The 26,856-nt window shown below is 40.2% G+C and overlaps 1 protein-coding gene across 7 annotated transcripts; it reads left to right on the forward strand.

Annotated features, from left to right (window-relative positions):
• Nucleotides 1–2,483: 2,483 nt before the first annotated feature.
• SIAH1 (siah E3 ubiquitin protein ligase 1) lies at nt 2,484–25,610 on the forward strand. Of its 7 annotated transcripts, none has more exons than XM_004479883.4 (2): nt 2,484–2,602; nt 24,216–25,610. In XM_004479883.4, exon 2 carries the CDS (start codon nt 24,218–24,220, stop codon nt 25,064–25,066), a length of 849 nt encoding a protein of 282 aa, XP_004479940.1. In that variant the 5' UTR covers nt 2,484–2,602; nt 24,216–24,217; the 3' UTR covers nt 25,067–25,610. The 7 variants fall into 7 exon arrangements, with proteins under 7 accessions (XP_004479940.1, XP_004479943.1, XP_023440801.1 ...); XM_004479886.4 differs by lacking the exon at nt 2,484–2,602 and adding an exon at nt 2,646–2,712; XM_023585033.3 differs by lacking the exon at nt 2,484–2,602 and adding an exon at nt 3,168–3,606.
• Nucleotides 25,611–26,856: the final 1,246 nt, after the last annotated feature.

Here is a 26,856-nt window from a genome sequence, read left to right on the forward strand (position 1 = left end):
CACCTCACAGGTGAAACACGGATAATAGATTTTTGCTAATCTTAAAACCAGGAACAGACAGTACTTACAAACGGCAGCTAGTACTATTCCCAATATCATCTTGCCATCATCCTCATTTTCTGCTCTTCACTCTTCTTCACATCCTACTTTCCCTAAATCTAATCGATTCCCCCTCAGATCCATCTGTCTCTTCATTTCCATTGCCACCTTTTCAGTTCAGGCTTTCATTTCTTGCCTGGATAACCACTTCTCCCTGGTCTTCCTGCTGTCAGTCTTTCCTCATTTTGGCCAATCTCCTCATTCCAAGCCTAGTCCCCCCATCACACACACCCACCTTCAGTCTTCCACACCGTCAATTCTCTTTTGTGATTGTCCCTTCACACATGTTTCCCCTACTTGTAAAACCTTTCCATCTCCATCTGGAAAACTCCTAACTCTTAGGTAAGGTCCAATTCAGACTTGATTGCTTCAGTAGAGCCTTCCACAGCCTTCCTTCAGTGGCTCCACCAGACTCTCTAAACCCCACTGACTTCTTCAGTGTCACTATCTGTGCCATATCTCTGGGCCCTGTGCCTTCCCCTTCCCTTCTAAAAAACAAAAACAAAAACACAAAAACCAAACTCTCAAGAGAGTGGAATTTTTCAGTTCCTGGAATAGGGCAGCCTTCTTACCAAGGAAGGCATTCCTCTGCAATGCTTATTCAGGTCCTCCACTTTCTACTCCCCCAACCCAGTTAACTCTTTCTAATCCTTACATTCTTTACTTGCCCAACTGTCCTATTAAACATCTGACCAATTACACATCTCAGCACCACGCACCTTTTTTTGGCAACATTTTTTCATAGTTGTGATTTGTGAGATTAATGTTTGTGCCCCCAGTTAGACTATAAATCCATGAGGGTAGAGTTTCTGGGTTCCCAGAGCCCAGCACACATTTGGCATTTGTTGAATGAATGAATAAGTTTCTCCCTTGGTAAATTCCATGACCAAATCTTACATCTCTGGGTAGTTGGCCCCCAGCACAGCATGATAAACACAAATGGCCCCTGTAAACACTTGTGGAAGAGATGAAATAACACTATCCATAACTGCGCGGGCCTATGTAACTTACCTAAGTTCTTCAACTGACTTGGGCTTTGGGACCAGAATATTAGCAATATATGATGTTTGTGGCACTTTTGTTTGGTTTGGTTTTTCAGCTTTTTCTAACCGTAAGAAACACTGTTTGGATATGCTAATGGTCCAAGAGAGTATCGCAGTAAGCAAAGCATTAGTTTGAGAACAGAAGTGGAAGTATTAACTCAGACACATTCTACAAATTTGCTGAGGGAAGCTGGAAATGAGCAGATTGCATTATTACCCAAGATAACTTTCCGTGCCTTCAGCTTTTAAGCCGAAACTGAGTGTGTTTTCTGTGGCGTGCTTGCATACCAACTTCCTACCGAAGATCTGCCCATGATGGGGAGGTTGGAGATGAGGCAGAGGGGAAGATACTCCCTGCGGGTTTTTAAAATTTCACATGAAAAGTACCTTTTTGTTTCTACGCAGAATGACATTTTTAGAGAAGATTTTACATGGATATCCAGTTTGCAAACTTCTCAGACGCAGGGTTTTGCTCCGATAGATATCTTGCTCCCGTCAAAAAAATTGTAAATAATGTTTTCCTTTTTTCCATTTAGCTTCTAGATGAAGACATAGGGCAAAAGGCGCGCTTCCCACTTTTCAGCTGAAATAAGCCTTTGAAAACTCAAACCGCTTTTGCTGAAGCGAGGCTCAAACATGAGCGAGTGGCTTGGACCTCTTCTATTTTAGGAGTGGGGTACCCATTCGGTGGCTACGGCAGCCTGTTTCTTTTTCGTTCGGAATACGTGGGGTTGGGAAGGGACCGTGAAGGTGCTGTGCGAAAACTAACAAACTAAACCGGAGAACTGTAAACAAATGGAAACCGGCAGCTTCGCAAGGGAGGGCGGGATTTGGGGTCGCACTCCTGGCGAGGCCCGGGGGGAGTGCGAGGCCCGGGGTGAAGTGGCCGGACGTCCCCTGGAACAAAGTCCTGCGGGGTCCCTGGAGGTGGATGGGGGGGGACAGGCGCTCGCTTCTGCTCGGGCAGGGACTGCTGCGGGGAAGAGAGTGATAAGCCAGCGTTTGTTGGATGTGAGGTGTCTGGCCGCAGCAACTGTAACCAGGGAGCCACAGCGCCAATCGCCACCGGGGACGACCCATACCCGAAGGCCTTCGCGAGCCGCCGGCGGCGGCGCCAGCGCTTCTGCGCCTGCGCAACCGCCGGAAGCCCCGCCCCCTCTGGGCTCCCGGCGCGCGGGGCCGCGCCTCCTCATGGCGGCCGCCGCAGTGTGTGGTATTTAGCGGGAGCGCGCGGCGAGCTCGAGGACGCGCGAAACGGCGGCGGCGGCGGCGGCCAGGGGGGAACCTGGGCGGCCGTTGCGGGGCGCGCTCTCGAGCGGCGGCAGCTGCGGCCCAGGGTGTCCGGTCGGTCTCGGCACTGGGAAGAGGCGGCGGCGCTGCCCGCGGCGGCGGGGCTTGGCGGCGGCGACGGAGCGCGTTTGAGCAAGGGTCGGGGTCCGAGGCGCGCTCTCCGCCCACAGGTAAGTGGGACCCGGCCTGGAGGGAGGAGCCGGGCGGTGGGGGGCTCCCCGGGAGGGGCCTTCTCAGGCTCGGTCATGGCGCCGGGCAGGCTGGCGGGCAGGCGGACAGGGTAGGGGGCGAGGGTCGACCCTAGCGGGGCGGCGCCTTTGTCTGGGCCCGAGTGCCGTGGCCGCGTCGGCCGCCCCTCGCCGCTCGCCCCATTACCCCCAGCGCCCGGGCCCGGCGGAGGGGTGGGCCCGGCGAGGGGTCGCCCTGCGGGGCCGGCCGGGAAGGGAAGGGCCTCGTGGCGCGGCCCGGCCCCCGCGCTCCCGGTAGGCGGGCCCGACCGGGGGAGGCGCCGGCGCGCCCCGCGCCCTCGTGCCGGCCTTTGTTGGGAAGGGTCCCGGGGTGTGCGGCCAACATGGCGGAGGTCAGCTGAGCGCGGGCAGCGGCCGGCCCTCCCTCGGTTCCCTCCTCGCGCCGCCCCGAGGCCCGGAGCCGGACCGGGCGACTCCTGCGTCCTTGGCCTCCCTCTCTCCCTCCCCCGCACCCCGGGCAGCAGTCCCCACCGTGCTACGTTCTTCCTCTCGCTCCGGCCTGAGGCTTTATTGTGCAGTACGAAGAATGCAGCCGCCTCCCTTGTTTATGTCGTTGGAGAAGAGATCTCGTGAACGGCTCGTCAGCAAAGCTCCAGTTCTTTCTTATAAACCCTGTTTTTTCTGGGCTTCATTTGCCTCATACTTCGGGTTCCTTTATTACTCTCTCAGATTTATAACTTAGGAACGTGGGTAACTTGGGCCACAGCGATGAGTAGGTCTTTCTTTGCTTTTCTGCCTATTCCTGGAAAGATTTAGAATTTGTTTGCCTTGACGTTCACAGTTCAATTTGTGTGTTCGGAAAATCAAATTGTGGCGCTGGTTTGTCAAAGTCAACGGGAGCCGTGAACGTGGATGTAGGACTGGGATCAGACTGCCGGTTCCTAGCAGTTGAACATTTACCATTTCTTGATAAGCTGCTGTCAAGGGTAAATTAACTCTATACTGCAGTTGAATGTTCCGGGCACGGCCTCCGAAGCCAGACTGCTTGCTTTGGTTCCATTCCTGCCCCATTGGTTTGTGACCTTAGGCACGGTACTTAACCTCTGTGCTTCGTTTTTTAATCTGCAAAATGGGTGTAAAAACATCTACCTCCTAGGATTGTTGGGGAAATTGATAAGATGATGGGTGTAGGGCTTATAACTGTGGCTGGCCCATAAGTAAGTACTCAAAAAATGCGGTAAGGCAGTTTTTGTTCTTTAATAGCTTCATTTCTGAGGTTATCTTGGCATAATGGATGTGTGGGAGTGCATGGGCCAGAATTTGTGAATTTACGTTATAAATTGTTAGTGCTTGGGTTTTTCTTTTAGTGCATTTTGTTACTTGCTGTAAGGCAAGGAAGAGGAGGTTTGGATGACAAGCATTCTTTGAGATGATGGCATTTGAAAGTTTCCACAGTCGGGGATTTGAATGACCAGATTTTGGGTAGTCTGGAGTTAAAAATCAGTTACATTTATGGATCCAGTTCACTCTCAAGGGCTTTTGAATTAACTGACTTGGAGACTTGAGTCTCTTTAGTTAGTTGTGTGTGGTGTCCCCATTTCTTTTAGAAGTTACTGAAGAGCAAAGTGTAGTGTGTGAGACAAATGTGATGGGAGATATTGGCTCAAATTGTGAAGATTTTGGTTAGCTGTTAGAAGAACTTTGTGACTGGTTGAGTGTGAAAAGCAAAATGGATTACAGAAGTTGGTTGTGTAATTTCTCACCCTGGAAAGTAAATGAAGGTACAGATTAAAATCTGGAATGGTTAGTTGCAGCCTGATCCAGATTTTTTCCCTAAACAGTTTGCTTTGCCAAAAATATTTCTCTTTTGATACGTTATGGAACTGGCTTAAATGACTCATTTTAGCATCTTTCTAGCATAATTTTAATAACATTTCAATAACATTTTAAATTCAAGTACAGTGTATAATTAATATATGAAACTGTTAGCTTTTCAAGATAACTATTTCACATAGTGCAAATTCAAAGCCAAGCTTAATTTGATTTATCTTAATATCTGTTCCCTCTAAGCTTTGGGAAAGTCTTAGAAAATTGCTGTAGAGCAATATTCTTTAATATCTGTAGTTAGAATATTATAACCAGGCAAAAATATAGTTTTGACTTACAAAGGCAATACCTAGCTATAGCAACATTGACATAATATGACACATGGACTTTATTTTCAGCAGTGGGCTTTAAGTATATATTTTCAAAACAGATCTCACATAATGAGGGTAACAGTAAGTTTAGTAACTGCATTTTAAAGAATTGGATTTTTTTTTCTTTCGATTACTCAATTTCTAAGGGTTGGCAGTTTCTCCGCTTAAAGAGATGTTACAAATTCTTATTAAAATTATGGAATTTTCATATACCCTTCGTAAAATGTGTACAGACACAGTTGATGAGAACCTCAGGTTCCTTTTGTAACACCCCCCAAAAAAGCAGGAGACAGCGTTTTCCTCTTTACAAAAAGTATCCTGCATGATACTCTTTTAAGTAGCAATATCTGTAACACATTTTAAATGATTTTATTTTCACACACTCCACTTCCATGGCTATAGTTACTAGAACTTTTGCTGTATAAGGGCAGGAATTTTGTTCATTTATATATTCTCAATGCCTAACACTAAATACATATTTGTTTTCTGATGAAATATCTATAGGCTGATAACACTGAGATCCCTTTGCTGAGCTCTATACCTATACATTCTCTTGCCTGCAGGTCATTTTCCACTTTTATGTACCAAAACTAAAATCTTTTATCTTTCGGTCCATCTGTGTCTTTATTGGTCCAGCCCTAATTTTTGTACTGTCTAGCTTATCGCTGCTTTTGGACCCTGCCTCTTTCAGTCAGTTCTTCTGACTGCAGTTTTAAGCGAGCTTCTAATAGGTCAATCTGTCTTAAAACGCCCTCTAGTATGAAGCCCATGTTCCTTGATACAGTTTAAATACATAGCTCCTCCTGACCTGGCCCTCGTTACTCCACTGCCATTTTTGATTGTATACTTGTAAGTTCTTGACTGCACCATGTTTTCTTTCTTCCTACTAAACTCTATACTCTTACCCTAGACAGTAGTTGGCTGAAAAGCTCTTTCTGAACTCCCTGTATTGAATTGGGTGTCATGCCTCCGTGTGCCCATAACACACACTGCTTGGCCCCACTTTATCATAGGTATCCATGAATTGTATTTTCCTTTTACTTACTTGCTTCCCCAGATAGACTGTAATCATTATGAGGACTTGATTTTGCTCACCCTTGTTTGCCTACAGTTTAGCACTGTTTCTGGCATATAGTTGGTGCTCAGTAAATATTTGTTAAATGATTAATACTTTTAAACTGTCCTTATTATACTTTTCCAGCCCTGTCTCCTGCATTTCTGCTTTGCCCTACCCTGTAGTCCAGTCAAACTGGATCCTTTTGTTCCTTTAACACTCTTGTATTTTAATATCTCTGTGCCTTTGCTTATGATTGTTTAAGTCCTCAAATGTGTCTTTCTTCTACTTTGGGCAGATTACTTAACCTCTCAGTTTCCAATTAGCACATGTACAGATATTTAAGCCTAATGCTGCTCCCCCTTTTCCCTCCTGTGGCCTCCCCACCCTCCAACACTCTTTCTAATGCTTGAGTGCTAGAGTGGTAGTATGGTTGAGTGTTTAGGTTAAGATGGAGGTTCTTAACCTTTTTTTGTTCCATGAACCTTTTTGCCAGTCAGATGAAAACCATGGACCCTTTCTCAGAATGTAGCTGTCTAAAAACTACCTTAATTTAGAAGTATGGATGAGCATAAGCGATTTTTCTAGATATACAGCAATACTACTGTAATTCATTGCATACATTCATAAGTGAAGGGAATTTTAGATTTCAGTTAGAAGTCAGAGAAAATGATAATGTTTTTTTTTTTTTTTTTTTTTTCAATTCAAGCTCATGGACCCCTTGAAATCTTTCCATGGATCCCTTGGGGTCTCTAGACCCCTGATTAAGAATCCCTGGGTTAAGAAGACAGGCTCATAAGTTTCAGATCTGCATGTGTCTCTTGGTTCCATCACTTAAATTGTGTTTGTAACTTTGTGCTCCATGAGAGCAGGGAAATTGCCTATCTTTCCATCTAAAAGCATGTTGCCTAACACATAGAAAATGCTTAAATATTTTTAAAAAATTAGTTGAATAAGGTACTTAGTTTTTCTTAATATTATTGCTTACATTCTAGTGGGGAAAATAGGGACAAAATAAACAGAATCCCAAATTGTGATGTGCAATAAAAGTCAAAAGTCCTGATGTAGAGAATAATGAGAGTGGGAGGGAGACTTGCTGTATAAGGTGTGAGATAAAAGGATATGGGACTAGTCCTTTGAAGGGGAGAGGGACAGAGTTATCAGATTGAAGGAGCACTGAGGTAAAGACCCTAAGGTGGAAATGAACATGGACTGTTCTACGAGCTGAGAGAGGAGTATGTTGCTGGAGCCAATGGATGAGTTTCGAAAGGGTGGTTTGAAATAAAGGTGGGGAGATAGGCAGGGATCAGATCCTGCAGGGTCAAAGCAAGGAATTTGGATTTTAAGTGTAGTGGAAAGCCATCAAAAGATTTTTATTAAAGGAATGATGTACTACACTTTTAATTTTTAAGATTGCTTTAGCAGTTGTTTGGAGAATTGATTGGACAGAAGGTTGTCTTTTTAACCAAGGAATAGTTGATTATGGCCTGGATTAAGGTGTAATACTGAAGATGGAGAGAAGTGGATGGATTTTGAGGTATGTTTTGGAGACAGAATTAACAGGACTTGGTGATGGGGGTAGGTATGAGAGGTGAGAGAAAGAAGAGATTAGATTTTTGGTTTGAGCATTTTGTGCATTAGGGTACCATTTACCATGATGGGAAATATTGGAGAGAGAGATAGGACAGGGGAGTAGCAGTTCTTGATACGTTGGATTCGAGGTGTCTATGAGACATCTGAAATGACTCAGTAAGATAGGGGAAAATTAGGGGGCTGTGGTGTCCCAAAAGCCAGATGGGAGATAACTACAGCATGTTTGGATGCTGGAAGGAATGATTCAGTAGAGAGAGAGAGGGATGAGAGAGGAGTGGTAATAGGAGTGTGAATTCTGAGAAGAGAGGACAGTGCACAGGTGTAGTGTCTCTTCTGTTCCAGTGGGAGAGAAGGAGGTGGTAGGTGGGCTTGTAGGCTTGCTTGTGGAAAGATGAGGTAGTGTGCATATGGTGGGTTCTATTTTCTAAAGGAAGTGTGGAGTGAAGTTATTAGTTGGGGGTATTTATAGTTAGTAAATGCTACACTATGGCAGGCCAAGGGGTGTGGAGAGAGAAACTCAGAGGGGGAGGGGAGTTGCAGTGAAGTGTTAGTCATTACACCTGAGCACTGTTGTTCTCAGGGGATTTTGACCATGGAGCAAAAGTATTTTTCCCCCCTAAATGCAAACTTTTTCTGTTGAGTTGTAGCATAAATACATGCAGAAAACTGCTCACACACTAAGTGTACAGCCTGATGAATTTTTGCAAAGGAAACACCCTATTATAATCAGCTCCCAGACCAGGTCTTGTTCATCACCCCAAAACCAGAAATCCCCCTTTTCCACCTTCCAACTCTTTCCCCCTAATGAAATCACCTCTTGACTTGATTTTGTCTGTTTTTTAACTTTATGTGAATGGAACTACACTATGTACTCCATTTAGTGTTTCATGTCTTTCACAAAACATTGTGAGATTCAAGGATATTACCTCTTAGTTTGTTCCTGGCAAGTTACCAGGAACTAGGTGAGTAACTGTGTCTCCATACTTTTACCTTTGATTTTCTTAAATCTTCAGGAAATCTAGGCTACATGATATTGACAAGGCAGTCTGTTTGGGATCCATTTATTCTCTGGGCTTTAGCCACAGTAACCAGAAGGATGCTGCAAAGACCTTTCTTTAGGTTTGAGGTTGTTCAACCATGAATTATATTCAACTTAATTTGTGGCTTTTTTTGTTTGCTTTGTTTTGAACAGGGCAGGGAGCTTAGGTCACATGTGGAAGAAATTAGAAAGTTGAGGGAAAAACCTGTGGAGAACTAAGCTATATTTATTATGTAGATAGTGCCAGTGAGTAACATTTTAAAAAATTAGAGTTAATTTAATGTCAATCTTGAATTTTATAAGAAGTATTATACTGAACTTATATATAATGTATTTAGTATTGTCACGGTGACAGGTTTTGCTAGTAATGATTTGACAGTGAAATTAAGTATTACACTAGCTTCTTTGGGAAGACTCCACCTTGGAAAGATTACTTCAGTAATTGGTTTAACTAAATGAAGTGTAATTCTCTAATTGTTAAAAACTGCCTACTGGTTTTCCCCCTTTGTTTTATCCCTTTGTATCTTTTGCTCTTTTGAATTTGGCTAAAGCTCAGGTAGGGTAGCTTTACTTTAGCCATTTACCAAGTGCCTTGATTTAATGTTAGGGACAACTTCTGAGTTAATTTTTGCAGACTATTCTTTTTGAGTTTGGGGGTAATCAGATACATTTTATTTTTTATGTAACTTTAAATGTTGAAATTTTTTTATAAGTATAAACTAAAATGTGCTTATGTGTGTGAAAATAAATTATAAGGCTTTTTGCAACTACATGGTTTTTAATATTTCCTGTGAAAGTATCCACCTATTTGAGGCATTTTGAGAAAAAAAAAAAAAAATAATGAGTCAAGGCCCTGGCTTGATTTCTTATTGTTTCAAGATTTGTATATGAATTCAGCAGCAGTTCATTAGGAGGAAAGAGTGGGGACACTCTAAAATATGCAGTTGTTACACCAACCACTAAGTTTTAAAAATTAATCCTTTTTTGTTACCAAAATAACTTGTGTTTTATGGAGCATTTGAGAAGAACAGAAATGTGCCCTCCCCCCCCAATCGTATACAAAGGATCATCTGTAATCCTACCACCAAAAAGTAACCATTGTAGACATTTTTGGTGTAATTTCTGGTTTGTATATCTTTCAATTTTTTTTTTTTAAAGCCAGATGTAGATATTTTAAATTTACTATCTTTCTCTTAATTCTTGTAGGTATTTTCCCATTAAATGATTACCACTTGTCAGTAACCATACATGTTTAACTGTGTAGTTCTAAGTGATGATGAAGCTTTGTGTTTGCAGTTGCTATATCCTGCAGTTCCTGGCACTTTATGTGCCTGTCCTTTAATGTTCTGTTCTCTATTCTCTGTTCTCTGTTCTCTGTGATTTCTGGTTCTAAACCTGACTTTGCTCCTCCTCTAATTCCTTACCTTAAGGTTTTCCAGTTCCTTTTTTCTCCCATTAAAAAACTTAGATGCATACTATGTATGGATAAGCTACATCAATGTGCACATCTCCTTATCTATTTTTCTTTTACATAAGTGGGATTGCAAGGTATATGTTCTATAGCTTGTTTTTTTCCTCTGTCCATTTAAGCAGCTTGATTCTTATGTGTTAGTTGATAGGGGTCCATCTCATTAAAAAATGGCAGCAATGATCATAATTTAACTGCTTTTTAAATATTGGGCCATTTTCAGTTTATTACAAATTGGGTTGGCATCCTTACACATCATCTTTGCCAGCGTGTGAAGTGGAGGATAGAATCTTGGAAGCAAAATGCTGGGTCAAAGAGTATTTATACTTTAAATTATGATTTAAAAAATTCCAAATCTTAGGAGCATCCTTTATGGTGGAAATTCCAAACAACATAGGAGAGTCTGTTTCCCCATATCTTTGCTCTTTGCTAATACTTGGCATCAAATCTTAGGAAACAAATTTATATGTTATTTTCTTATTAATCCATCCAGTTGGTGCTGTTTCTCTTACCAGGTTTTGAACTTCTTCCATTTCTTAGAGTTTGATACACACGTGTGTTTTAGAATCAAATAGGTTTTTGCAAGTTTGTTTTTTTTTTAAAACTCCCTGACCCCCAGTCCTCCAGATTTTTCCCAGAGGCAACTACTCGACCTCTTTAAGTTGATTATTTTTATGTTTACTTTCTTTGTCTCTCAATAACATGCTTCTATCCTTCTGTATTTCCTGATTTTGCCTCATCTGTTGTGGAAGATAAAGTTTTAACATTTCTTACCCTTACCAAATATGCACTATTCCTACACCCTCCTACTTTACTTACATCACAGTTTTGTCTTTTGCGTTATGACTGTAAAAGTTATTCACATTTTGACCATGAAGTAAACTGTGATTACTTTTTTAACCTGCATTATTTAATTTGTATTCCTTGTATTATTACTTCTTCTCTCCCTCCTCCCCTTTTCTTCCTTCCTTTTTTACCTAATTACTGCTAAATCTATTCCACATTCATTGCCACTTGTCTAAATGTCCAGTCCATTTGTTTGGATGGCCTTCTTCCTCTAGTATAAAACTGTCATTTTGGTATTTCCCTTTTCTGTTATTCTCAGTGTTCCTTTCACCTTTCTCCTGAATTGAGCCTTCTATTTCTGATAGCCCCATCTTGTCCTCTTTCTTGATTTGTTACTTTGCTTTTGAAGAGCTTGTCATATACCAGATCTTCCTAAGAACATGTACAGGGGAGTTAATGTTTAAGACCTTACATGACTGATAATAACATTATTCTTTCTTCACACTTTTAGGTTAAATTGGTTAGGTATAGAATTCTAGTATGGCATTCATTTTCTTTGAGGATTTTGCTGTATTACTTTTTTAACAATTTATTTCATTTATTTTCTCTCGTCCCCCCCCCCCCCGTTGTTTGCTCTCTGTCCATTTGCTGTGTACTCCTCCGTGTCTGCTTGCATTCTTGTCATGTGGCACTGGGAAACTATCGCTTTTTTTGTTGCATCATCTTGCTGTGTCAGCTCTCTGTGTGTGTGGCGCCGCTCCTGGGTGGGCTGTGCTTTTTTCGCATAGGGTGACTCTCCTTGCAGGGTGCACTCCTTGAGTGTGCGGCGCCCCTACGTGGGGGACACCCTGTGTAGCACGGCATTCCTTGTGTGCGGCAGCACTGCGTGTGGGTCTGGAGGCCCTGGGTGTCGAACTCTGGACCTGCCATGTGGTAAGCGGATGTTCTGTCAGTTGAGCCACAACAGCTTCCCTGTATTGCTTTCTAGCTTTAGATGTTATTGCTTAAAAGCTATTTCGGTTTCTGATTTTATTCACCCAATAATAAATAAATGTGGGTCATTGTTTTAAGTGTTTGGCACCTATCACTGACGGCTAGACAAAAAATTCTTACCTTCTAGGTCTATGTGGGGGGAGACCTAGAACAACAAACAAGTTAAATAGTAAGTTACATAGACTGTTAGAAAGTAACAGGTTCTATGGAGGAAAAGAAAGATGGGGGAGGGAGGGTTGTGGGCAGGGATTAGGAATCAGAGCTGTTATTTTAAATAGAACAGACAGGATAGACCTCATTGAGAAGCTAATAATAAGCAAAGTTTGAAGGAAGTATGGAGTTAGCCATATTGATATGCAGGAGAAAAATGTTTTAAGGTAGAAGTCCAAAGGAGCATCCTAGCCTTTTCATGGAACAAGGAGGCCAGTGTGGCTTGAGTAAGTAAGAAAGAAGTGGGAGATGAAGTCAGAAGTAATGGGAATGCATCACCATAATTGGGTAGGGTCTTATAGGTTGTTTTTAGGATTTTGACTTTTGCTCTGTTATGGGTAACTAATGGAGAGTATTGAATAGAGGAGTGACATGATGGAATATAAATTTTAACAGGATTATTCTGGCTGCTGTGCTTAGGACATATTGAGGATTGGGGTGTAGGGGACACACATGGAAGCATGGAGACTAGTTAGAAGGATATTGTGATAATCCAGGAGATAATGGTGGCTTGGATTAGATGGTAGGGGTTGAGGTGGTGAGGAATGGTTGAGTATTGGATGTGTTTTTGAGGGATAATAATACTTCCTGGTGATAAGGCAGTGTGGGATGAGGTGAAGGCTTTTGACCTGAGCACCTGAAAGGATGGAGTTGCTATTAATTGAGGAGAAGGCTGTGGGTAGAATAGTCTTTGGGGAAAAGATAAGGATTTCAGCTTTGGCAGTCTCCCCAAGGTGGGATATCTAGGAGGCAGTTGGATATGCAAATTTGCCATTTAACCTTGGAGTTGTTTTTTTCCTTAATTTGGGCTGGAGATGAAAATTTTGAAGTCCTTGTCATATTGGTGCAATTTGGAACCAGAGACTGAATGAGATCACCAAAGTTGTTGGTGTAGAAAAGGAAAAAGAAAAAAAGATAATGATTAAAAAAAAAAAAAGAGGACCATGGACATCACCAAGAGTTTGAGGACAAGAACAAGAACCTGTAAATGAAGCTGAGAAGGAGTGACCTGTGAGAGGAAAAACTGAGTTTGAGAAGCCAGTGAACAAAGTTTATCATTTATCAGGCAGCAGCAAGTAATCAGTCAACTCTGTCACTTGTCAAAATTTGCAGATTAAATACAAAAAAAACCCAAGAAAACCCACAAAACTACAAAACAATTGAAATTCAAATTAGTTCTAATATACTAAAATATACAAGACATAAATCTCATAACAGTGTGGGCTGTGGTATTGACTACCGTGCTATAGGGTTTTTAAAAAAATTTTTCTATGACTATTCCAACTTCCCTCTATTTTTTATGGGTTTTTTCTTTTTAAAATCTTTTTGTGTTTTTCCTCCCTCTATTTTTAAGTTTTGATTTATTTGCTTTAGTTTCAGTGAGTTTAGATTTAAAAAATACCCACATATATATTTTAGTAAATTTATTGTCTTTTTTTTAAAGATACATAGATTGCACAATATTTATATTAGAGAAATTGTAGGTTTACAGAAAATATGTTACTCTATTTTAACACCTTGCATTTGTGTGGTTCATTAGTTACACGTCATTACTACAGGTTCTTTTTGAATTGAGCATACCTAAATTGCTCTGTATTGAGTGGTCCCCACACGATATATTTTCTCACCAATTTATACGTGCTTTAGTGGAAAACCATGATGTCATTCTGGCTTTGCCTCACTAGCCTTCCAGAATTAAATAACCGGTAGTACCCACTTGAATTCATTGTGAACATATGCAAATGGGTGTACTGAATTAACATGGCTAACAGGTAGATTCAGATAATTCAGAATGTGTAGATATGATGCTGCTTTTTTAGGTTGAATAAGACTCCATGAATTTTTCTTTGCGTGGCATTTTTCCTCCTAAAATCCCATTACTTTTCTACTGGTAAAGAGCCATCAAACATAAAGTATATTAGATTCTTTACTTGGAGTTTTAACCCCATTTAAAAAATTTCTTCTGTTTCCCAGGCAGTGTGCACTGTTTTGTCTAGCTAAGTGTCACAAACTTCATATGTTTCCACTGATGATCTGCTGTAATTTTTTTTTTTTTGTTCTGAGCATGTGTTTGTATGTGTCTCTGTTTTTACATATCCATCATTCTTGTCGGGTATAATTTGGAGTTGAATGGGTTGTGTTGCTGGACAGAACTAGATACAATATATTTTCTAAACAATGGTGTAAGAGGCATAGCTTAATGCCAAAATGGAGCAAAAGATTAAGTGTCTTCTGGAATATGTGAGAATTTTGCAGCCTAAGAGAATATAAAGCATTCTAATCAGAATAGTAAACAGTTGTTTTCAAAAGCTGAAGAGAAAACTAAATGAATAGCCATATTTGGGTGATTTTTATCTGGATGCTGTGAGACTCTTATATTGCAGTAGTGATTGTACTGTAAACTGACATAGTTTCAAGTTTTGATTTCTTCAAGTATGTTGCCAAAAATTCTAATATTTAGAAATATGTGATATGAAAAAAATGATTGAGAAAGACTGACCCAGTTCTGCTTCTGTTGCATGTATTTCTCTGCTCTTACCTCTCTTCTTGATTCTTGTTTTAGTTTAGTGTTAAATGAATAAATGACAGACTCAGATTGTTATCAAATCTACTACTTTGAAAATTCCAAAAGGAAACTGTTTGCTTAGGACTAAAGTTTTATTTTAAAGAATTTAGGATTTAAAAATTTTTGATAGAAATGTCTTGTAAACATTGAAAAGATATGTTGAAATGCTAAGTGAGAGTGAGAAGATGATACAATACTGCTTTCTAGGATTCTTTTAAAGAGGATGAGATTTAGAGACAAGGCAGACATTTGGGCTCTGCTCTTATTTTGTTGCCTTTTAATTTTTCTGATCTTCAGTTTATCTCAGTGCAGATAAAACCTACCTTATGAGAATTAAAATTGTATGAAGTACTGGCTCTCAATGCCCAGTTAATGCAGGTGTCTAGTTAATGTAGCTTCTTTTACATCAGTCTGTGGCCTTTATCAGTTTTTCAGACACAATCCCAAATTGAGGTTAAGAAAATGAGCACAGTAGATTTAAACAGTTTTCAGTAGACTCCCACTGTATATAATCCTAGTCTTTTTAGTGTTTCAGTGTTGGATTTCTAGTGTGGCTTGTGAACATCATTTTGTTATTAGCAGTACAGGGAGCATTTCCACATGCCTGATCTCAGTTAATATCCAAAAGTCTGTGTGGTAGTGGTATTATTTATTATAATTTATAATGAATGAGAAACTCAGGACCTAGAAGATTATAATTTTGCCCAATATCAAAATTTTAAGAGCCTTGTTAGGAATTCAGGTTTGAGCTTCCAGTTTCAATCAAGTTCATTGTCCTTGTTTACTGTACATACCTACATTCTCAAGTTATGTTATCACTAGTCCATTAACTAAAAAACAAAGTGACTCTTTGAGAATAGGTATGTTTATGGAACTCTATCACTAACTATCACAAGCATAAGAAATGTTTTTTAAATTTAAGAGAATCAGTCTGGAAATATGTCCAGTATTTTCAAATTACTTTTGTGGTAATATAATTATGTACTTCACACCACATTGTGTCATGATAAAGTGAATTTATTTATTTCTTTTTAAAGATTTATTTATTTATTCATTCCTCTTCCCTTTCCCCCTAACCCCCCAACCCGATTGTCTGTTCTCTGTGTCTGTTCGCTGCATCGTCGTCTTTGTCCACTTTTGTTGTTGTCATTGGTATGGAAATCTGTGTTTCTTTTTGTTGCATCATCTTGTTGTGTCAGCTCTCCATGTGTGCGGCACCATTCCTGGGCAGGCTACACTTTCTTTCGCGCCGGGCGGCTCTCCTTACGGGGCGCACTCCTTGCACGTGGGGCTCCCCTACGCGAGGGACACCCCTGCGTGGCATGGTACTCCTTGCGCACATCAGCGCTGCGCATGGGCCAGCTCCACACGGGTCAAGGAGCCCTGGAGTTTGAACCGCAGACCTCCCATGTGGTAGATGGACACCCTAACCAATTCCGCCGCCGATAAAGTGAATTTAAATTTATAAATTCTCTTAGATCCCTTGCCAGAGAGGCATCAGGGGTGAGTTAAGTTGTAGTTTTGTACATTTTATTCCTTCTACCGGGAATCTTCAAACTTTTTTACTTGATTTAGTCATTCCTTCCAGAAATTGAGTACCTACTCTTGGCTAGGTGTTGGAGATACGAGGGTGAGTGAAACAAAACAAGCTCACTATTCTGATGACATTTATGTTGTAGTGCCTTCGTTCTCAAAATGTAGTTCAGGGACTTTGGGAGTTCCCAAGACCCTTCAGGAGTGCTCTGCAAGGTCGAAACTGTTTTCACAGTAATGAGACATTAGAGTACAGTGGAATTTCTCAGAGGCTTCATACCTGTGGTATCATAAAAGGTTAAATGCAGAAAAAACATAATCATGGTCACTCTTCTTACTATTGTTATGGAAAAGTTGTTTTTCATTAACATTTAGCATCTGAAGGGTTTATTAAATACTTTTAAATTTAAAAAATTCTGATATAAATACATAATATCCGCACAAAGCTTTTTGAGTCCTCAGTTTTTTAAGTGTTAAGCAGGGGTTGGAAACTTTTCCTTAAAGGCCTGATAGTAAATTAGACCTAGGAGTCATAGGTTTCTGTTTCAACTACTCAACTCTCCCCTTGTAGCTTGAAAGCAGTCACAGACAATATGTTAATGAATGGGCATATCTGTATTTGAAGAAAACTATTTACAGAAACAGGCAGCTGACTTGCAGGCTGTAACGTGCCAACCTCTCTGGTATAAAGGATTCTGGAAGCCAGAAAGCTGGAGAATTGCTGTTCTATGGAAGCTGATAGTGTGTTGGGGGGGATGGAAGATGAAAACAAGACAATAGTAGTCAACCAGAAAATTTCAACTGGTAAGACAGTAAGATGTGTGATGTGGCCTTTTTAGGTAAAGTGATCAGGAAAGGCTTCTCTAAGGAGGTGACTTTTAACTCTTTGCTTCTTCAGGATTTAACTGGGCATCAACCCCCTTTTTTTATTTTCCCCTGACTGCATTAGGGATCCCTTGGCTAATGTGTTGCGAGGGTAAAGCAAAAGATAGTTTACTTAAAATTTTTCATATTTGTTAAATTTGAATCTTCTTATTAGACTTAAATTCACAAAAGATTATTTTTTCAAGATGAATTAGAAAAATATCCAAAGCATATCTGTGTTAAAAGGATCCTGGAAATTATAACATAAAGCCTAAATCAGTACTGTCCAAGGTGATATGATCATTGATCTAAGTTATGTTACATCCAGCAGCTTACTTCTGTGTGTCTATTTTTTCTCCCCTGAAAACGGAGGGGGTTGGGTTGGTTAAGATTTCTTGCTAAAGTTTCTGATAGTCGGCTTTGCCTCAGATGCTCTTAACCCACCCATCCCCCATCTGTTCTGAGTTTTCCCTGATCAGATAACTCCACCTTCATCTCTTATCATTACATGCTAACAAAACATTTACTTTATCTTTTGGAATCTATTTTCTTATCTCTAGGGAAGATGTGTATAAGTTCCTAACTTGAAGGGTCATTGAGAATGTTAAATAAGAGTGCTTACAGGGAACTGGACTTGGCCCAATGGATAGGGCATCCGCCTAACACATGGGAGGTCCGCGGTTCAAATCCCGGGCCTCCTTGACCCATATGGAGCTCGCCCATGCACAGTGCTGATGCGCGCAAGGACTGCCATGCCACGCAGAGGTGTCCGTGGCGTAGGGGAGCCCCCATGCGCAAGGAGAGCCACCCAGGGGGAAAGAAAGTGCACCCTGCTCAAGAATGGCGCCACACACACGGAGAGCTGACACAACAAGATGACGCAACAACAACAAAAGAAACAGAATCCCGGTGCCACTCATAAGGATAGAAGCGGTCACAGAAGGACACATAGCGAATGGACACAGAACAGACAACCTCGGGGGGAGGGAACGGGAGAGAAATAAATAAAAAATCTTAAAAAAAAAAATGAGTGCATGTAAACCATTGAGGACAATACCTGGCACATACTAACCAGCTGCTTAGTAAATGTTTGGGATAACAGTTTATTAGTGAGAATGGAGAAAAAAGTAATTTCATTGATTTATCACACTCCCTTTTGTGTATCTAAACACTTGACCACCTTCTATTCAGTATCTTTTGTGACCATTCCCACAGTGAAGGGAAGCGGCCATTCCTGCCATGAAGGCCTCTTCTTGCTTGTTGAAGATTGAAAGTATCTACATATTTTAAAAATGCTTTGGCATATCAAGGCAAGTAGTAATTTTAGCAGAACCAAATTCTTGACTTAGAACTTGTTGGATTCTTTTGGAATGCAGAGCTAAGCAAAACAATGAGATTGGAATTAGGAAAAGTACAGGTGACATGGAGAGTCAGTATCAGAATTAACCTGAAGAACAGAAGAGAGTAGGTGAGAAATAATCAGCCTTAGAAGGAAAGTCCACGAAGGTTTAAAAAAAAAAAAAAACTTTTTAAAAATCACATGGCTTCTTTGACTCCAGTAACTTTATTCACACAAATGTCCCTTAATTTACAAAGCTTAAGTCATTCATACACATTAAGGGGATCCACAGTGTTCAGGAAGTTTAAATATAATGTATCATACCAATCTAAGAAAAACAAATAAAAAATATTCCTGTAAAGTTGTTTACTTGTAGGTCCTAGGTTACCAGCTTCTGTGGGAAGAAAAAGAAAAATAGATTTAGGTAGTATTTGAAACTAACTTTGTGGCTGGGTTAAAATCTCCCTCACAACTCTGTCCCACGTGAATATTGTGGAGACATTGAAATATACTGTGCTGCTCTAACAGAGGCCACTGAGCACAAAAGATTCCTTTAATGTCCCTAAATCACACTCCCTTCCTCTTGTGGTCTCTCATGGAAAAATATGTGGGGACCTCCCTTCTGTTACCCCATGTAATCTTCAGGGGCCTTAGGCAACGGATAACTATATCAATGCTTCTGCCAGGTGCTAGGGGGATTGGGGTGGGTGGGAGTGGATTGATCTCTTGTTAATGGATTAAGGACACTTAGCCAAAAATCATATACCTAGGTGTTCCATTGAAAAATTCTTGTTTCCAAAGATAAGAAAGAGTTCTAAAAGCCACTTGTTGGGGAAATAACGTTACCTGCCAAGGAATAAGGATCCAAATGGCATTAGACTTACCATCTATATCACTAAATATCAGAAGACAGTGGTGCAGAGTTTATAGTTTTTAGGGGAAAAGGTTATGACTAGAATTCTAAACTTATCCAAACAAGAGCTTCAGATTGCTATGACTGAGTTTATCACTTATATACTCTTTCTGAGAATTTACTTGAGATATTGCGGCCATATCAGAAAAATGAATCAAAATTAGGGGTTCAAGAAACAAAAAGATACAACCTTTATCTTATAGTTGTGATAATTGAAACCAGAATGGTTGTAATCAAGTATAAATAATTGTTGTGACAAAGTCTCTCCTGGCAGGTAGGTAGGGGAAAGTAAAAGCATTCTAAAGGACTTGCCTTGTTTTGGTGAACTTTAATACTTTCATTCTTGATGTTAATAAAAATAAAAAGATGATTGCTAGTGAGGTAGAACTAGGATATAGATTAGTGCTGTCCAGTAGAACATTCTGTAGTGAAGATAATGTGGCATAACCATTTTGTATCCCACCAATAGAGTTCTAGTGTTCCACAAAAACACGAGGCCAGAAATATTCTAGTTTTACAGCTGAGCACATGATAGAGGCATTTAAAAAAATAGAGACCTTGTAGGTTTACAGAAAAATCATCCCATATATACCCCCCACACATGCAGTTGGAATAGTTTGCATTATTGTTGAAACTTTGTTACAATTGATGTAACAATATTAGAATAATACTTTTAATACTTTTAGTCCATGGTTTACATTACTATTCAATGTTTGTGTTTTGCATCCAAGTTTAGGTGACTCCACTTCCGTTGAGACTCCCATGCTCACCTGTTAAATTGAGGGGATTGTCTAAGATGGATGGTTTTCAGACTGTGCTCTAGGGGGCCCTGTACAGGTCCTTTGGGAGTTTGGCAAACAGTGAAATATCTTTTTGTCTGAGAGGTCAGTCATCAGCTTTGTTTTATACATTAGGGTTCTGTATTAACTGTTTGGAAGACTTCATTGCCTGAAATGTTTGAAATCCCCTCCTCTCATTCCCTAAGATATATCTAGAATGAATAGGTATAAGGCAGTAAAAATGGAGATAATAGTAATCTCTTTTTCTCTTTATGATTTTTTTTTCTTTTGATGCTGTGTGTAGCCTAATACTGAATTGAATTTGAAGTATTTGAACAATCTATGGATGAGCAGTGATTTGAATTCAAATTTATTGTTGAAAAGTGGTAATCTACAATTCATTGCATAGGTTTCACTTCTTACTACCAGCTCTTGAGTTTAAAGGCTGCTCTGAGCATGCTGTAATGACTGGTTATACCTCTGAATGCTGTAGTTGATGCAATGCAAATCTGAGGCCCTGGGCTTTATTGGGGCAAGGATAAAGCTTGTTTAAAAACAAAGCAAGCTACTGTAAGTTTAATGAAGGCGATTTAAGATGGCTTTCCCAGAGTGGGAAGATAACATAATCTCTATTTAGAAATTGAAGTGTAGTTTGTTTAACATGATTTAAATGTGCTTAGTGCTCTCACTGCAAAGTCATTTTGTGTGTTTCGGGAAGGGGGTGGGTGGGCTTGGTGTTTCCTAATTCTTAAAATAGAACAAACGTAGTTTCATAGTCTTCCGAGGATATATAACTTTGTGGTTTAGGGATATGATCAACCTTATTTATCCTCTTAGTTTCTCCTGTGTAAACAGCAGGGCACATTGTAAACTCTCTATCTAGTTTCCTTATTCTTTTCTCAGTCCCTTGTTTAGAAGCTCTGCCTTCAACGCATCTTGCAGCAGTCCATTTGGAAAACATACATGGTGCTTTTGTAAGCGAGGATTTCTCCTCTCTGAATGGAGTTTTAGAATCTTTGTAAACTCAGTTAGGAAAGCTGTCCGGCCCTTAATGAGTTAGAACTGAGGAAAATACGGTAGTTGACGTCAGATCCTTATTGACTGACCTGGGGAGAACACTTTTACCCTGAAATGGCGGGGAGTGTAGTACAGGAAAGGAATGCCCTCATTTTCCATATACTCTGGGTAGCCCCTATGTTGGAACCATGGAAAGTTGCCGATATTTGATTGTTTTGATCTCCCCAAACGGTGTGGTTCCATCTAAACTGGTAGAAATGTATCGCCGCGGGTGGGGGTGCAGTGGGCGTTGCTCGCAGTAGTTGGGAGCCGCCCCTTTGGGATTGGAAGGCTCCGCCCTGCCCCTGCTCCGCTCCCTCGCTCCCTTACCTCTCTCCACCAGCCTTGGCGCCCGCCCTCACGTCTCCGCCCTGGGCGTGACCACTCTGGCCAGGAGTTGGAACTAGGCAGGAGGCCTTCGGAGCTGCGGCACCAGCCCAGTCCTTGGCTCCCAGGGGTTCTAACAGGGAATCTGCCGAAGGCCGCGTAGCTCCCGACCGGCTCAAGAGAGCGCCCCCTCCTCTGCATCAACTTTGCACCCCACGACAGCCAGGTCTTTTGCTCGGTTTTGACTGGAGCCCAGCGAGCCAGCGAGGACGGCTCAGCCAGCGAAAACAGCGCGATGATAGTTCCCATTTTTGGAGACGCCAGCGAATTTGAGCAAGCACGGAGGTGTGGATGACTCCTCTTGGGACTGGAAAGGCTTCGGTTCTCTGCATCTCTAGCTGGTGTGCTCTGAGAGGAATGAGAATATATAGAGCAAGGCACTTATCTCTGTCTCTTGAGAATCTGATCCCTGACCCGAATTTGAGTCTGCTGTGGTTAGGAACAGAAGGTGTCCATAAGGGGCCTTTGTTGTAAATTGGCTTATGTTGCTTGGGGTAACACAATGAACTGTGTGACTTCTCATGACGAGGAAGCCTATACCCTATCTTTTCTGTACTCCTGGAGGGAAGTCTTGCTCACATGTTTACCAGCTAGAACAAGGAAGAGAAAAGGTATTGATAATTAAGAGACTGGATTGCTTAACTGTGATGGATTGCTTAAACTCTGATGCTTGAAAGTTGTTTTCAGTGGAATCTGAATGGTTCAGGGAATGGCTACACGGTGGCTGGTTGTCCAGAGACATTCTAGTCCTTGGTTCCTACTGCAAGGCTGCTCAATGATTGAGGTTAGTTTTCTGTTTCAAGAAGGAGCTGGGTTCTACTTTTGGAGCTTTTTCTCTCTCTCTCATAACTCCATTCACAAGAAATACTGGCCACATTTCATTTTTTCACACTTTGAATGGAAATTAAAATTGTACTGTCTACATTTGGAAAAATAAGATAAATTATAATAGCTTGAACTACTGATAAATACATAACTATTTTACTAGGTCAAGAAATTGAATAACAAATACAAACTGGATTTATTGACCTTGGATGTGATGAGCTGTATTGGTTTAGTAATTTAAAAGGCATTGGTGGCTTCGATTCTCTTTATGCCCGGGACCCACTTTATAATACTATGTTGCTCCTTTATATGACCATGAAATAGATATATAGTATACAGATAAATGATTTTTAGGGTGTGTTGGCAGTGCTGAGACCTTTGTTTTACTAGTGACATAAAATGGATGGATCAGCAGAGGCTACAAAGAATCTACTCAGGGAAACTGGATTACAGTAAAATACCTTTATAGTCGTCTTGTCAGGAGATAGAACACCTGGGTAACATGGGGGTTCAGATAATGAGAGTTGGTTTGTGTTCTTCCAAGTCCTTGTGGTGTGCCCACATAATGATGGCGTTTTGCTATATTTTTGTTTCCCTTGGAACTTTAGAATATTTCCTTAGTGACAGTGGAATTAATCTGTTTTTGTACTCTTAAACCCTCACTTATGGTGTCTATTGGTAACCATTTGAGTAAATTAGAATCTGGATTGCATTTACTTGGTCACAGTGGTAACCAGCATTATTTCTTAAATGTTAAAGTCTCTCTCCAACATAGTAACAATTCTAATTGAGAGAACATTACATTTAAGGCTTTAATTTTGTTAGAAATATGGCTTAATACAGTTATTGGGAGTGCACTCTTAAGACAACAGACTAATTCTTCATTGTCACCCCCAAGGTAAATCGTGGCCTCTCCTCTCATGGCAATGTGGATTCCTGGTAAAAGTTGTTTTATTTTTTATTTCAACCTGACTAGTTAGAGGTACACTGTTGATAATTTCCAGATGACAATAGCTCTTTATTTATTCCTTGGCTGATGAAGTGTTTCAGCAACATGGGTAACAGGTTGTGACACTCTGAAATCCACCACATGGGAATTCTAGAGTACAAGGAATTCTATACCCATTGAGCCCAATCCCCAATGTGTGTGCCTCTGTGTCCCCAGATGCTTTTATCTTTTTCTTAATTACCTTCTTTTTCTGACTCTCCTTCCCCTTTGCACATTATTACTGCTTTCTATTTTAGAATGGAAATAGAATGATTTATATTCTTAAAGTACCAGACTACAAACTTTACTTGAGGATGGTCCTCCATTTCTCCCCCGTGTCCCCTCACATTTGAGGGTGCCACTGATCAGTAAAGGACAAGATTAACGCCTAGCCAACACTAACATTTTAGGGGAAGACTTCTTAGATGAAGATGAATGATGGGATGGTGGCAGGCTCTTTCCCTTGGGACCACTCTCCCTTCCTCCCCCAAATATACTTTGAGAGAAGATATATGCTGATCACCATTAGGAAGAGAAAATTACTACTGTGATTCTTTGAGCTATTGGAACTCATCTATAACTCTGGCTATCAACAGCTGACTCAGAAAGGATTAGACTGAATGGGAGAATTGAAATCAGGAAGGGAGAATTATTCATTGTTTCTTAGTTCATGGTTCAGTTACTAGTCAGCATTTCTTATTCCATGTGGTTTTGGAATTGGCAACAAAGATGTTTTAACATTTTTTAAAAAGGGAATTCATTCTTAAATGTTCTGGGATGTTTAGAAAAGATGTCTCATCTAGTATACAACTCCTAATAATAAAAATTCATGTTTATTGTAAGTTGTATATCTTGCTTTTCAGCCCTATTTATTGTTCATGTTCTTTTGCTCAGACTAGTTTGTGTGAAGTCAAAATATTTCTGGAATGTAAACATTTATAAAACAAGTTTTAGTTGTAATTATTTTTCTCCTTTTTCATTTATGTGATTTCTATTTATTTCAGAAATGAGCCGTCAGACTGCGACAGCATTACCTACTGGTACTTCAAAGTGTACACCATCCCAGAGGGTGCCTGCCCTGACTGGCACAACTGCATCTAACAATGACTTGGCGAGTCTTTTTGAGTGTCCGGTCTGCTTTGACTATGTGTTGCCACCCATTCTTCAGTGTCAGAGTGGCCATCTTGTTTGTAGCAACTGTCGGCCAAAACTCACATGTTGTCCAACTTGCCGTGGCCCACTGGGATCCATTCGCAACTTGGCTATGGAGAAAGTGGCCAATTCAGTACTTTTCCCATGTAAATATGCCTCTTCTGGATGTGAGATAACTCTGCCACACACAGAAAAAGCAGACCACGAAGAGCTCTGTGAGTTTAGGCCTTATTCCTGTCCATGCCCTGGTGCTTCCTGTAAATGGCAAGGCTCTTTGGATGCTGTAATGCCCCATCTGATGCATCAGCACAAGTCCATTACAACTCTACAGGGAGAGGATATAGTTTTTCTTGCTACAGACATTAATCTTCCTGGTGCTGTTGACTGGGTGATGATGCAGTCCTGTTTTGGCTTTCACTTCATGCTAGTTTTGGAGAAACAGGAAAAATATGATGGTCACCAGCAGTTCTTCGCAATTGTACAGCTGATAGGAACACGCAAGCAAGCTGAGAATTTTGCTTATCGACTTGAGCTAAATGGTCATAGGCGGCGATTGACTTGGGAAGCGACTCCTCGATCTATTCACGAGGGAATTGCAACAGCCATTATGAATAGTGACTGCCTAGTGTTTGACACCAGCATTGCACAGCTTTTTGCAGAAAATGGCAATTTAGGCATCAATGTAACTATTTCCATGTGTTGAAATGGCAATCAAACATTTTCTGGCCAGTGTTTAAAACCATTGCATTCAATTACACAGAGAAAAAGGCATCCATCTGCCTGCCAACCTGAAACTTTTGGTAGGTCAAAGTGAGACACATGAAGGTAAATAAAAGGAAAGGCTGTTAAATACAGGAAACAGTTGCATGTAATAACACTAATATATTTAAAAATAAGTCAACAGTAAACCACTGAAAAAAAATATATATATATATACCCAAGGTGGGCATCTTTTGTATTAAGAAAGTTGATTCTACAGGAAGCATTGTAAAATAATTCTGAATTTGTGTTTGTTGTAGATTGATTGTACTGTTGAAAAAAAATTTTTTTTTTGGTTGTTTTGGCGTGTGTGTGTTTGATTTTGTCCCCCCCCCACCTTAAACTGACAAGCCATGTTGAGTGGTCTCTGATCACTGCTTTTCCCCTTTGTGAGTCATACATAGTGCTGCTGTGTGTATATTTTTTGTGTATTTGCTAATTTTTATTCTAGTTTTTTCATTAAATAAATTTGACTTTCTTTTCTGTAATTCAGGTTTTTTCTCTTTTTTTGTACCTTTTAAAGTTAGTATCTTTGATATGCATACTTGTTTATGGTAAAGTTTATACCTATGTGTTTGATAAATATTTTCTTTTCTCTCACTAAGTTCATTAGAAATATTTTCAATTCAGCTATTTTATGAAGATATGAATTCCAGAGAGGAAAGGTAACATCTGAAGAATTTCAAGTTATTTCAAGCAGCTATAAAATGGTCTCTTGCTTTTTTTCTTCATTTGAGCCGTACTTTCAAAATTATTCTTTGAAAGCATTAGGGAATACATTCTGATTTTTAAAAATACTGAAAAAATATCAGGCTTTTTTTCCTTTTTCAAATGTTTTGGGCAGATCACGTGTTTGAAATTTGTTCTTGTATTGGTTGTGCAGAAGGCGGCATCATCTTACACAGTATTTGTAATTAAAAGCAAGTAATTTGTTTAAAAAAAGGAAGTTGGCAGAAAAAATGTTTTTGGTCTTTTATAATTCTCATTAAAGGAATATCTGGCAAATTAAAAACTCTTAACGTGTCTGCTTTAGCTCTCAAGTTTGAAAATCCAGTTTTTACTCGTTCCATTCTGTACTTAAAACCACACAGCAGAAAGCAATGTGCCATAATTTTGAACTGTAGTAATTTTCTTCTGAAGAATAGCAAAAATGAGTTTATGGCTACTGTTTGAATTACATAGTCTTGTGTTTTCCTTCCTTTGGCTGCCCCTGTTTTTATTCTCACTAGCAACTCTTGTCTGGAAAATGACTAGTTAAAATGCTGTTAACTTTTTTCTCCTTAAAGTGGGGAAATGAAGGAAAACAGCAAAAGTGGGTTAGTTTACTATTTCACAGCCTGGTGGTTAAGAGCCTGGACTCTGCAACCAGACCTCCAAGTGTCTGGGGACTTACAGTGCCTGGGTACCAATCCTGGTTCTCTTCTACGCATCAGCTGTGTGAATTTGGGCCTCAGTTTCCTAATGTGTAAAATGGGGTTAATAATAGTAGCTATATAACATAGAGTTAAATGTGGTACAAGTAAGTTACCTAGAACAGTGCTTCACCCAACAAATGTTCGCTACTATTATTATGCCTTTAACCAGCACCATATTGCTAATTACCCTGAGGCATATGGTGTGATTCTGAAATTGCCTTCTGAATGGCCAAGATCATGCTATATTGTGTGGTTTCTGTAAGTACCCTAAGTCAGAAAGTCAGTTAAATTTAATTTGGATTTCCTTCTTATCCCACCA

Source organism: Dasypus novemcinctus, chromosome 18, assembly GCF_030445035.2.
Source record: "Dasypus novemcinctus isolate mDasNov1 chromosome 18, mDasNov1.1.hap2, whole genome shotgun sequence".
Classification (NCBI taxonomy): Eukaryota; Metazoa; Chordata; class Mammalia; order Cingulata; family Dasypodidae; genus Dasypus; species Dasypus novemcinctus.

Excerpts from the sequence above, each read along its gene's own strand:
- SIAH1 (XM_004479881.5), top strand. The coding sequence starts at position 21,901 with ATGAACTGTGTGACTTCTCATGACGAGGAAGCCTATACCCTATCTTTT. Across the intron at positions 22,010-24,215 it reads TAGAACAAGGAAGAGAAAAG|AAATGAGCCGTCAGACTGCG; the intron begins GTATTGATAATT and ends TATTTATTTCAG.